Raw genomic sequence first — 13,308 nt, 5'->3', positions numbered from 1 at the left:
TGAACCCCATTGCTTCCACAGGGGTCCAAGGCTTATAGGAGAAGGTGGTACGTACTACATTACCATCATTGTCTCTTGATTGTGAGACTGAGACTGGAAATAATGGTCTAGTGTCATAAGGTGGTGGGGCTGTAGCCCCTTTAGGTTCTTCAGAGAAAGGGTCTCTTCTATTACTTCTTAGAACCTTACAAGTAGTACATTGTTTATCTTGCCAATAATGGCAGACTCCACAGTCACATCTCCAAGTATAATTAGCAGGATTTCTGATGTGATGCAATATTTGTTCTGGAGTCAATGGGTTTTTTGGTCTTAAATTATCAATCAGTCCTAACCCACAGGTTGGACATTGTTCAGACCATAGGGCCTGACAATTTTTACATATTGTATCCCCTGGGACATTACAAAATCCACAAGCAAGACATGACCAATTTGGATATTTTTGTTGATATATTGCCCTTCTAGGTGGTATGGGTCTAATTGGAATGGTTCTGTTGACCCCTAGTGGGTCAATTAGTGACAAATGTTCCATCTGCATTTCAAGTGTGTCATTTGAACTGTCTGTTCCTAGTTTACTACATCTTTCAATCCAGTTATCTACCTCATCTTCTATACCCTGTTTCCTTATCTGCAATCTATGCTCCCTTCTTAAATCAGAGAGGTTTTTAGAATCAAACCAATGCTCCTCACCTAATCCTGCCTTTTTAAACACCTTCACAAAACTGTTGCCCTTTGCATCACCATATAGTTTCTTTATCACCTGCAGGGCAGTGCCCTGAGGCACTGACTTACTGTCAGTATTTCCCATTTGTTAAAACTGTCCCTCGTTCTAACAAGTTTATGGTCAAAATCCCTTATGACCTATATCTGTGGAACCTACTGGTCCCTAAGTATCCTGACTATATGTCTAATTTATGGACTTCCTTATTGTGAAGGGTCTATTGGCTAATTGGTGCAGTTAACTGAATATTATTCCCTCTAATTTATCTGGTTATGTTACTTTTTATTAGGGTCTATCTCTTTGTTCTTTTGATAACTAGATATAACAACAGACTGTTCTAAATATTTCTGGTCCCTCTTGTCAAAACCCAGTGGGTGTTGACTGCAGATCTAATGGACTTTCTTTGGATTCTTCTATATCATAACCTAATCCACTCAATGTTAAATCTATAGGATATACTAATGGTACTCTAACTACACATTTCTAAACAGGTTAAATAAATTTTCATAGATGTACAAGACAAACAAGACACTTCTTTGACCTAGTATGCCTCATATGGTTCATAGATAGGAACTGCAAAAAAGATAAGCATTCAGGCACCTGCCTTTATACAACAGGACTTCAAATCACCTGACATCACAGCACGTCCTTTCTCCCAAAGCATGCAGACCTGAGAATTGCCCCAGCATGATCCAGTATACACCGCGCAATCATGCCAAGGTTAATCCCCCCTTCTGCACACTCTGAGGATGAACCACCAACAATGTTCAGACAAACAAATTCACACAGACAAAATATCTCTCATACGTCAGTCAGGCCTAACATAAAACAACAAATGACAGATTGGTTAGTACATTTCAGAAAAATAATAAAAAAGCAGTGAGGGTGTCTATAAATCCAGTGTGATCCCAGGACAGAACTACGTGTGATGAAAGGCAGAGGAATCAGAACTGAGTACAAAAATAGTCACCACCCAGGATTGTTATTCTGATGTCTCTCCTCTCAGACACGCTTGTTGTCCGTCCAGTGATCAGCTTGCTGGATATCTCGCTGGGACCTCCAGTTGTCCGACCTGTATTTAAGCTATGGCTATAAATACAATGAGCTCAGAGACCCTCATTGCTTTTGTTTGCTGCAGCACAATGCTGTGTACACAGGAGAGATCTAAAAACACGACTGTCTTGTGTAGTGTGAAATCAATCTCTGGTTTAATGGCGCCAAAGCACATACATTTATAGTTTCTGAAGGACACATCTGTTTTCGATTACATTTAGAAAAAACCACAGGGCTGGGTAAAGATTTGGGATCGCATACCTTACCATATATGTACATATGCTTTTCTGTGAATATATGACTGAGTCTGCACATGGAATTAACTCTTTCCTGCCCTGTGCATTTACTTACAATGAATACGTGGCATACTTGAAAAGACTTTTAGGATACAAAATGAATTCTATACTTCCACAGAACCAAACTGTAAATGTGAGCAATGAAATGCTTTGAACAAAATCTACAAATAAAAATATATACAAATACTGTAGCCTATATATAATAAAATAGATGTTGCCTTAGTTGCTGTCAAACAAAGCTATACAAGGCATTTTTGGGTGTGGGCTTGTCTAGCTGCTAGCCTCTGTATATGGGAAGTGCAATCTTAACTGCAATCTAATAGTGTTTGAAGCAAATATGGCCGTGTAGGAACTTGCAGAAAATGAGAAAAAGAACCCTTGATGCTAGTCTGCAAGCTTAAGCATTTTGATCACAATATAAACAAAATATCCATGCTTTCATTTGCTAGACAGACCTATGTTGCATTGGTGGTGACTATCTCCAACACCAATTGTCTTTCTGTTTTGTATTCATACTGTATATGGCATTAATATTGGGACGCTGCTGTTATATGTATAACTTGAGTAATACCGAGCACTATCATATTTATTTTCTATTTTATCTATAAAATAAGCGAGAAAGTGTGTCTGTCTGTCACTCTGTTTGTCCGGCCAGAGTTTTGGACCTAGCTCCAACAAATTTGTCAGGGTGGTGTAGTTTGACCAGTAATAGGTTTTTGCCTAGGTTTGAACTTTGTCAGGGCCTCACACTGCCATACAATAACTAAACATGAGGACACTTAAATGATACATGTTCCAGGGCTGGCTCAAGTGGAAATTGTCAGTCTCACAAAAAACCTGCTACAAAATAGTCTGAGCAAATCTCAAACACTATGACTCGTGCAAGTTCATATTAAATCCAGAGTTAGTCCTTTTTAAAGTGACCTTACATATTTCAGTCATCTGTGTTTGCATGCAAGGGCATAACTAGAACTTTGTGGGCCACATAGCAAGATCTTAAAAGGGACCCCTAGAGGTAAAAAAAACACATATATTTGCCCCCACACACAGCCCATTCATGTTTTGCCACATAGAGCCCATTCAGGTTATGCTACATAGTAGTACCCCTTATACACATTAAGCCACACAGTAGTAGTGTCCCTTATACATTATGCCACACAGTAATGCACCTTACACTACACAATAATGCCTCTTACTCATTATACCACACAGTCATGCTATTTACAGATTATGCCACATAGTAGTAGTGCCTCTTACACATTATTCCACACAGTATTGCGCCTTATAACATTATGCCACACAGCAATGCCCCTTACAGATTATTCCTCCATAGCAACTCACCTTCCCATCTCTGTCCAGCAGCCTCTAGCCTCCCCCTGTGTGCTGTCAGCAGATAGCAGGTGTGTATTTGAGGCCAGGCTGCCAGTTAATTACAGCTGGCACACCGGGAGGCAGCGGCAGACATGGACAATTTGAATCTGGTGCTGGTCGCGAGCCAAATGGAGTTCGCAGACTTGCAGCCAATCCGGAGCCGCCACTGTTGATTAACTGTGAGTCTGCCAGCTTTGATTGTCTCACAACTGGCAGTGCTGTCTCTCCATGTCTGCCTGCCGGTGCACCAGCTGTAATCAGCTAGTGGGCTGGCACCAAATCAACAACCCAGGCCTCTCTCTGTGGCCCTGATTGGACTGGCCCACCTTATGTGCATGACTGGGTGCAGGGGGAGGGGCGAGCCACAGTGGCAGCTCGGGCACCATAGCAGCCACACCCCAGTAGTTGCACCACTGTTTGCAAGCATGTTAGCAAACAGTGGGGTCTTTTTCAGGATCAATGGAATTGGGTTACAGGTGAGGACAATGTAAAGAAATAAAAGCTGCAGATGTACTTCAGGGTCCAGTTTTCAACTCGAGAATATTTATAAATGTATAATGGCTATTTTTGCTACCAAAGTACAGTAGTATAAGCTGTCACAGGGATTGATTACCAAATGTGATAACCAATGTACAATCTTCAGAAGCATTAATAGTATAGTAATTTAAAATATTATTTTATAATTTGATAGGAATACATTTACAAAATATAGAGTGGCCATTTTAAAATCAATTGATATACACAGCATAGATCAATGTTCATGATGAATAACCATCCATGGTTGCTGTGCTGGATAGACCCACTACATACTGAGTATAATTAAATTATATACACTGGATTTAAATTTAGGCACATCACAGCTGACATGCAAAGTCACTTTTTTTTTTGCTTCGCACATCATTACAGAATGGGAGACTAAAGCCAAAGCATTTTGAGCAATGGATTTTATATTTATAGCTCTACATCCAGTTTTTGTTGTTCACATAGATATCTAATTGAAAATATTGGATTCCTATACAGTACACTACGTTAGTACACACGTTGATAAAAAAAAGGCTCTCCTGTGCCAGGTGTTTCCCAGGTAACACTTATAAGGCCCATGAGACCTACTGTACCACCTGTCCCCCATCTGTATATCCTGTTTTGTACCTCCTAATCTGTATGTCAAGGAGTGTGCCCCATCTGTATTTTGCTCCCCCTTACCTGCATATACTGTATTGTGCTCTCTCCCTTCACCTTTTATCTATATGTCCTGTATTGTACACCTTGTATTGTTCTGTGCTGCCCCCTTCCCCATCATATGTATGTAATTTTTTCTGTGTTGGCCCACCCATCATCTGTATGTCCTGTTCTGTGTTGCCCCCTCCATCATGTGTATGCCCTGTTCTGTGCCGCCACCCATCATCTATATGTCCTGTTCAGTGCTGCCCCCAATCATCTGAATGCCCTACTTTGTGCTGCCCCACATTTCTGTGCCCATCATCTGTTTGTTCTGTTCTGTGCTATCCCACATCATCTGTATGCCCTATGCTGTGCTGCCTCCCATCATCTGTATGCCCTGTGCTGTACTGCCCCCATCATTTGTATGCCCTGTTCTGTGCTGCCCCCATCATCTGTATGTCATTTTCTTTACTCCATCATCTGTATGTTATGTTCTATACTACCTCCCACCACACACACACACATACACGCACACACATGGTCCCTCTTGTCCTGTGCAACATCAGTTGCATAGACTGCATGTATGTATTCCAGTGAGCACACAAATCTGTGAATCACTATTTTGAGAGTGACAGCAATCTCACTCCAAGGGCCTGGTTCAGCAGTGGACACAAATGCAATCGCAATTGCTAATGCTTGCCAAAGCCCAGCCAACATAAAGACTCCCACTGTTGCCTTCTCATATCCGTTGCTCTTCTATGTAAACGTAAACATCAGTACCATCAACGTACATTGAGCAGTCATGCAGCATTTATAACAAATCTGATCAGTTGCAAATACTGCAAGTCTCCTGACACACAGAGATCTCTCATGCTGCACATGCAGTCACAGTGGCTAATTTATGCACGCCATTGAAATGTCATTCAAACGTCATCACCCCCAAACGCTGGCAGCCTGTCACTCACTTTGCGATGGATTCCTCTGTGAGTAATGCGATCCCTGCGGTTTATGATCATGCACAAAGGCAAACAACTGTTTGATCTACGTCCGTGACCACCATTGCCTTTAGTGCTGAAATAGACCCCATGAGAGTGCTGAATCTGCAGTTAACCACAGGGTGTGATGGCATATCATATCTGTAATGTGCAAGGAACATGTCCATTAAGGCATAAGCCTTATTGATTGGAATTGAATTGCTTTTTTGGAGTTTGAGTGGAATAGCTACAACAAGTTTCTGAAATTTTTTATCATGTGTAAGAAGCCTTAATAAAGTGTTTTGTCTATGGCATTTCATAGCTTTTTTTAAAGGTTATTATATTTATGCTGTAAAATTTAGAACCAGAGAAGTTGACAAGCCTCCCTGGGCCCACCAGCTTTGTCTTCACTCATTGCTCTATGCCCACCTGCATTGCTTTCACATGTTGCCTTCTAGATATCTGCTTTTTCTTGTGGTGTGTGCGGGGTTAATGAGTGGTAAAAATATAAATTATATTGTCCTTTAAAGAGGGACTATAGTTGCCAGCAGGCAGTCACAGCATGCTGGTACTTGGGGAACCACAAGGGCCCATTGGTACCTGTAAATCTCCTGTAAAAGAAAAGTGTAAAAGAAAAAAAAATGGTGTGGGGTCCCCCCTCCCAAACTTAACCAGCACCGGGTTTTTTTGAGCCAGACCTGGTTCAGGCAATACAGGAGGAAATGACATGGGATGCCCCATATTTCTATGCACCAGAACCAGGCTCCTGAGCCAGTCCTAGTTGAGTAAATATGGGGAAAAATGCATAGTGGTCCCCTGTGTTTCCTTCAATCAGCACTGTACTCTTACTAGTGGGGGGAGGGTAATACCACAGCCAGAGGACACACTTTGCGGGCCCCCCAGCCAAAACATTCACCACCCCCAACTAGGCAGCCAAGGCTGGAGATTCCTCAGGAAGTGGGGATCTCCTAATAAAAGGTCCCCCCTCTTGGGGACATCTCAGGTCTGGGCTGAAGCCCTAGTGGCGGTGCATGTGGCATTAATGATTATGACAAAATAGTAATATTGTCCATTATAGGGGAATTACAGGTCCCAGCAAGTTGGACACCGCATGCAGCTACTTGGGGAACCAGAAGTACCAGCATGTCCAAGCAGTAAGGGCCCGCTGGTCCCTATAGCCCCCCTATAAAGGAAATATTAAAATAATGACACAGCACCGAATGTTTTAATTATTTTTTACTCTGCGGCTTCACCTGTGGGGCTGGGGCCTTTAAGCCCTTTTGCGTGGCCATCGCACCCTCACGGCTTTTGGTGTCTTTGTCTTTGCTCTTCACCTGTGGGACACTGAACTATAAGCTGTATGCATTGCTTATTTGCATGGCCATCACACCCCTAGGGCTTTCGGCATCTTTGTCTTTGCTCTTCACCTGGGGGGGCAGCAGCCTTTAAGATTTTTTCTGCGGCTGCTGTCTTCCCACTGCTTGTATCCTCTTTTTTCATGTTTGTCTGTGGGTGGTGGCCTTTAAACTGTTTTGCAAAGCCACTGTCTCCCAAGGGCTTGTGGTACCAGTGGTGTCTCTTCTTTTTTCGTCACCTGGGGGGTGGCGACCTGTAAGCTCTTTTTCATGGCCACCACCTCCCCAGGCCTTGTGCACTGGCAGCATCCTCTACTTCCATTTTCACTGAGGGAGCAGTGGCATGTAAGCTCTTTTGCATGTCATCTGCCTCCCCAGGGCTTGCAGCTCTGGCGGCATCTTCTTCCAATTGCACCTGGTGGTGGTGGCCTGTACGTTCATTTGAATGGCCGCCGCCTCCCCAATATTCCAGCATCTTTGGTCTTCAGGAACTCTTCCTAGCTCCTCCTCTGCCATCGTGTGAGGAGATGATGCAGCAAGCCGTGATTGGCTCACATCGGCCATCTTAAATTTCAAAGATGGAGCCATGTTGAAGCCAATCACAGCTCATGGTGCCATTTTTAAATTGGTTATGCATGCTGTACTCGGCCAATCAGAAGGCAGTTCCTATGGGACTGGCCGCTGATTGGCTGGTGGCTGTCCAAGTGCTGGAAACCACATGGATCCTGTCACTTTTGGGAGCTTCACTGTATGTACAGTATGTACATACAATGCTGCTATGTCCGGTGGTTCGCATTTTTATGGTTTTTGTTTCACTTACCTCGGATGCTACTGGAGAAGAGGATTGATCTTCAGCATGGCTGCCTACTTGCCAAGGGGACCAACTGGGGATGGGGAAAAGGTGAGTATTTAGTGTGAGTGTATGTAATAAAGTTGTACTCTTTATGGTGTACTGTTGTTATTTTAATATTTCTTTTACATGGGGACTATAGGTACCAGCGGGCCTCGCTGAGACCTGTAATCCTAATGCAAAAGACAATATTAAGTTACATCTTTTATTTACCACAATCAACCCCACACCCACCACCCAGGGGTGCTTCAGCCCTGGCCTGGGTTTATCCGGAAAGGGAGGACCCCCTAAGTTGGGGTCCCCACTTTCCCTGGACTCCCCTTCCTCAGCTGACTATTTGTGTGGGTTAATGCTTTATATGGGGGGACCCTGGCTGTGGAATTACCCATCCACTAGTGTAGCCTAGTGCTAGTTCTAAAAATATTGGGGACCACTATACATTTTTCCCCATATTTTGTGAACCAGTGGCGGTGCAAAGTGCCTGGGGGTGGTTATGCTTGGGGGGTGGCCCCACCTCATTTTTTTTCAATTGTATTTTACACGTTTACAATAGAGAAGCCTGCAGGGATCACACTGATCCGTGCAGGTTTCATAGAACATTCTGCTGCTGCCGCAGTGATGCGGCAGCTGTGCAGTGATTATATGAATAAATTAGTTACATCACAGCTCATGCACTAACATATGCCTCTGGCAACGCTTACACCAGATGATTGAACTCCTTAATTAGAGCAGTTCCAGAGCTAAATACAGTCAAAATGTGCCACGACCAACCCTAAAACACCCCCTAGCTCCACTATTTAACACTAGTATATGTAATTCTGCTCCAGTTTACAAAATATAAATTGGAAGCAGGGAAAAGCCATATTTATGCTCTTAAATGAAACCACTCTGAGTAAACTCCCTGCAGGTGGCTACTTAACATGCGCAAAAGTCCTTATCTATAAAATGGGGCATATTTTGTCTAATTGTTAAAAAACTTAACCCCAAAAGGTGATACACTGGGACAAGATCTATCTAACAAAACAAACTCCATGGGCCAAATGTAATAGGGTGAGAGTTTAGAAAAGTGAGAGTTTCTGACACTTTTTATAATTTGCCAATGTAATAGAGTCTAAAAACAAAGTAACAGAGCGAACTTGCATGTTTTTTTAGACTTAAAAAACTCTCACGATTTAAAATCTTATTCAGATGTTTTCCCATTTTGAAGATAAAACTCAACCAATGTGAGAGTTTACTGCTAAACTCTGACATTTTCTAAACTCTCACCCTATTACATTTGGCCCCAAGTCTTAAATCGTTCTCTACCCTGAGTTATGCCTCCCTAAAATTATCTAAAAAAAAGCTGAAAAGTGACAGCTTTGAGTGAAAGAAAAACAATCTTTAGATTATTCCAAACTGCTCTTTTATCTTGCCTTGAAATTTGACATTTGACATGACGTGTATTTTATGCATGTTTTATAATATCTTATTTTTGCATTCGCAGGTTGACAAGATGGCTAGTCTGTATAATATCCACTTTCGCACTGGCTGTTTTTGCAATTCTGGAGCCTGCCAAAAGCACTTGGGGATTAGCAGTACTGAAGTGAAAAATAACTTACAGGTTAGACAGTTACTCAATATGTATATATGTGTGTACGCTTGTATGTTATTACTTTCGTAATTTACCTCGTTTTACAGATTTCCTCTTTCATGAAATATTTACCATGGTAAAATATAGAGCGATTCATATACAGTAAAAAATAAATCTGTTCAGTGCAAATTAGATGATTAAGGCCCTCATTCAGAGCCGTACGCTCTGAGCAGAGCGCACGCTCTGAATGAGGGCCGGGCTCCATTTTCATGGAGCGTCCTCCAGGACGCTCGTATAGCTGTGGGTCACCACCCACAGGCTATACGAGCGTGCTTTGTGATGGCCGCGATGGTCGAGACCATCTCGACCATCGAAATTGCGAGCCGGAGCCTGCGGTTGAGGTTTTCAACCGCAAGCTCCGGAGTAATTTTGCCTCTATCAGAGCCAAAATCACTCCCACTGACATCACTAGTGATGTCAGTGGGCCGGCTTCTGACGGGAGGCGTTCCCGTGGGAACGCCCCCGTCAGGGAGGCATGCCCCCGGCACGCCCACCAAAGGGGGCGTGCTGTCAATCAATATTGACAGCACGCCCCCTTTGATCGGACACAACGAGCGAAGGACTTTCCTTCGCTCGTCGCGTCTGGCGCATGCGCACGACGGAGCTCCCTCCGTCGTGCGCATGCTCAGTGCATAACATCGACCCACTTGCGAGCGGACAGCCGCTCGCGAGTGGGTCTGAATCAGGCCCTAAGTGTCTGATTAATTGCTATGGTTATGATTTTTTTTTTAACAAAATGAATATTTAACAGATAAGCCCTGTTGACATTTATTTTCACTAATCTATGCAAAAAGCGCAAATATGCACTGAAGCTATAGCAACCAATCAACTTTCATATGTATACTGTAGGTTAGATAATGAAAACAAATGTTTGGTTGAAATGGATTTAGTTAAAATTTTATGTTTCAGCAGTGTTAGGTAATAATCTTTAATGTCCCCCAATTGTAACATATAAACATGCATACGGTATGACAATTAGGGGTGTGCACCGGCCACTTTTTGTGTTTTGGTTTTGGATCTGTATCTTTCTTTTTGTTTTGGATCTGGATTGGTTTTGCCAAAACCATCCTTCCGGGTTTTGGTTTGGATATGTATTTTTTGGAAAAAAAGCATAAAAACAGCTAAAATCCCAGAATTAGATTTTTTTTGTTCATACATTATTGTTAACCTCAATAACATAAATTTCCACTCATTTCCATTCTATTCTGAACACCTCACACCTCACAATATTGTTTTGAGGCCAAAAGGTTGCACCAAGATAGCTGGATGACTATGCTAAGTGACACAGCTCCCCAGGTATCCCCAGCCTGGGCTGACTAGTGGTCAGGGCTGATGCTGCGGCTGTTGGGCTCGGTAAAAGGGCTCCCCTGGCTATGCCATCAGCCCCCCGCTACAAAAAGTTCAGTGCTGGTTCTGGAAGATACAGGGGAACTGTACAAATTTTTTTCTCTGTATTTCCAGGACCGGAACAGAGCCCAGTGCTGGTTGCGCAGAATATGGGGGACTCCTACGTCATTTGTCCCCCATATTTTGGCAACCAGGACTGGTTCTGACTAGCCCGGTGCTGGTTGTGCTTAAGTATGGTGGATCCCTATGATGTTTGTCCCCTGTATTTAAGCACACCCAGCACTGGGTCACTAAAGCCCGGGGCTGGTTGCTATTTTTTTGAGGGGAGCCTCTGATCGCCCTGGATCCCTGAAGTTTGGGTGGGTTCGGTTCTCAGGGAACCAGACCCGCTCATCTCTATTGACAATGCATTACAAAATATACAGTATAAATACTGTAGTTCAAGTTGCAAATTATAATACAGTATGAATGGGAGATGCATGGCCAATAATTTCTTGGAATTTTCAAACTGAAAGAAAATAATAAGTCAAAAGACAGTAAGGGCAGATTCAATTATGCATGATAACTGCTGGAACGTGATTTAGCACTCAGAACCTGAATTCTGCTTGCAGTCCATGGAAGTGCATGCAGAAACCAGCATATGGGCACAACTACAGTCAGAGCCGTAACTAGACTTTTTGGTGCCCTGTGCCAGAAAGAGCATTGACGCCCCCTCATTTTTCAAAGGGACATAATGCACCCAAAAAAGGGCCATGGCTTCATGGGAAAGGGCCAGGGAAGAGATAGGAGAGGCCAGGAAATGCTGGGGATGAAATAAGCGGAAGCTACAAGCAAGAATGATAATAAATAGAAATTTGACAGGCCCAAACAGTGCCCTGTGACCCGTGTTGCCCTGTGCGATGGCACCGCCCGCACTACCCTAGCTACGGCTCTGACTACAGGGGACATGGCACAGTGGCAAACGCAGGATTTCTAGAGGGGGGTATCCAAATGCTTGATTTTAGAATGAGTGTGGCCAGTCCATGAAGAGGGCATAATTACCACTTATCCAGCTTTAATATGCATAATACAAAGTGTATTGTGTGACATAATTCCAGCATATACAGGACCAGCGATCATAGTAAGCCATTAAATACTGCCGTAGGGCCTTCCTGCCTGAGCTGAATATTTTTATTTTAGATGTGAGCACCATTCCAGGGCATGGGAGCAAGTCCGGAAGTCTGAGGGAGCAGCAGAAGAACCTAGCACTGCCCTGGACATATATGTAAATATTGGGCTCTATAGCAGTGCATCCCTAACAGTGCATGTTTTCCAAATCCCCTAATTGGTGCACAGGTTATTTATTACTGGCTGATACATGTCAAAATATCCACAGGTGGTGCTATTTGTTTCATTTATGATCCTGAGAAGAACATGCAGTGCTAGTAAAACTCCATTATATTACTATTTATTATTAATTATTATTATAATTTATTTATATGGCGCCACAAGTGTTCCACAGTGCCTTACACACCATTAACAGAATTATTCAACCAGTCAGTAGCTACTGGAGTAAGTACATAAATAAGTAACCAGTGACTTACAATACAATACAAAGCAGGACATGGACATGGTGTGGGCTGGGGAGTGGGGTTTCCAGGCAGACAGAAACCCCCCTGCATTTACATATGCGGTATATGGGCACAGGGGGCATTGCATAAGGGGCACTACTACAGGGGGCATTGCATAAGGGGCACTGTTACAGGGGGCCTGCATAATGGGCACTGCTACAGGGGTCCTACATAATGGGCACTGCTACAGGGGGCCTGCATAATGGGCACTACTACAGGGGACACTGCATAAGGGGCACACCTACAGGAGGACTACTACAGGGGGCACTGTATAAGGGGCATGGTGTGGCATAATTTGTTATAAGGGTATTACTGTCTGTTATATGTGGCATTATTTTGTGGCATAATGTGTAAGGGCATTACGGTGTGACATAATGTGTTATAAGGGGCATTACTTATTGTGTCATAAGGGACATTACTGTGTCATGGAACTAAACACCTGAAATGTCATATTTGGGTGTGTTTGTTTTATGGCTGGGGGGGAGGCATCTGAAACTTTTTGGCAGGGGGGAGCAAAATTTATAGTTACACCACTGCTTGACAGCAACACCTTTTTCAAGTGCACAATAAATTAAAGACCCCTCAGATGACCAATGTCTTTACCCCCAACATGCACACCACAAAGGTTCAGAAAATACCAGCAATGGCAACAAAATGTTGACCACAAACACATATTCAGTGCAATGACAAAACAAAGGATGCAAGTTCAACAGGGCTGTGACTGATATTTTGTTTCCTATTGAAGGGATCATTCATATATAGCTGTATCAAATATGTAAACAAGCTTCAAAATGACAAAAGTCTCCTATGGCCAAAATAATAAATGTTCTAATCGAAAAACAACAGATATACAGTGTCCCAATGATGTGTATCATATATATTTTCAATAAGTGGATTTGCAGTAGGAAGGTAAACATAAAAACTTCTTTATTTTAACTGTCCA

General features: G+C 42.9%; 1 protein-coding gene across 2 annotated transcripts in view; it reads left to right on the top strand.

Moving 5' to 3' along the window:
* Positions 1–13,308, top strand: part of MOCOS (molybdenum cofactor sulfurase) — an 805,385-nt gene that overhangs the window by 425,942 nt on the left and 366,135 nt on the right. For both annotated transcript variants that reach the window (XM_088473622.1, XM_088473620.1), the window contains exon 7: positions 9,262–9,378. In XM_088473622.1, the coding sequence (XP_088329748.1) occupies positions 9,262–9,378 (117 nt within the window). The remainder of the gene's footprint in view (positions 1–9,261; positions 9,379–13,308) is intronic.

Source organism: Taudactylus pleione, unplaced genomic scaffold, assembly GCF_031769625.1.
Source record: "Taudactylus pleione unplaced genomic scaffold, aTauple2 ptg000137l, whole genome shotgun sequence".
Classification (NCBI taxonomy): Eukaryota; Metazoa; Chordata; class Amphibia; order Anura; family Myobatrachidae; genus Taudactylus; species Taudactylus pleione.
Note: the sequence above shows the minus strand (reverse complement) of the source record. Positions and strands in the feature narration are given on the sequence as shown.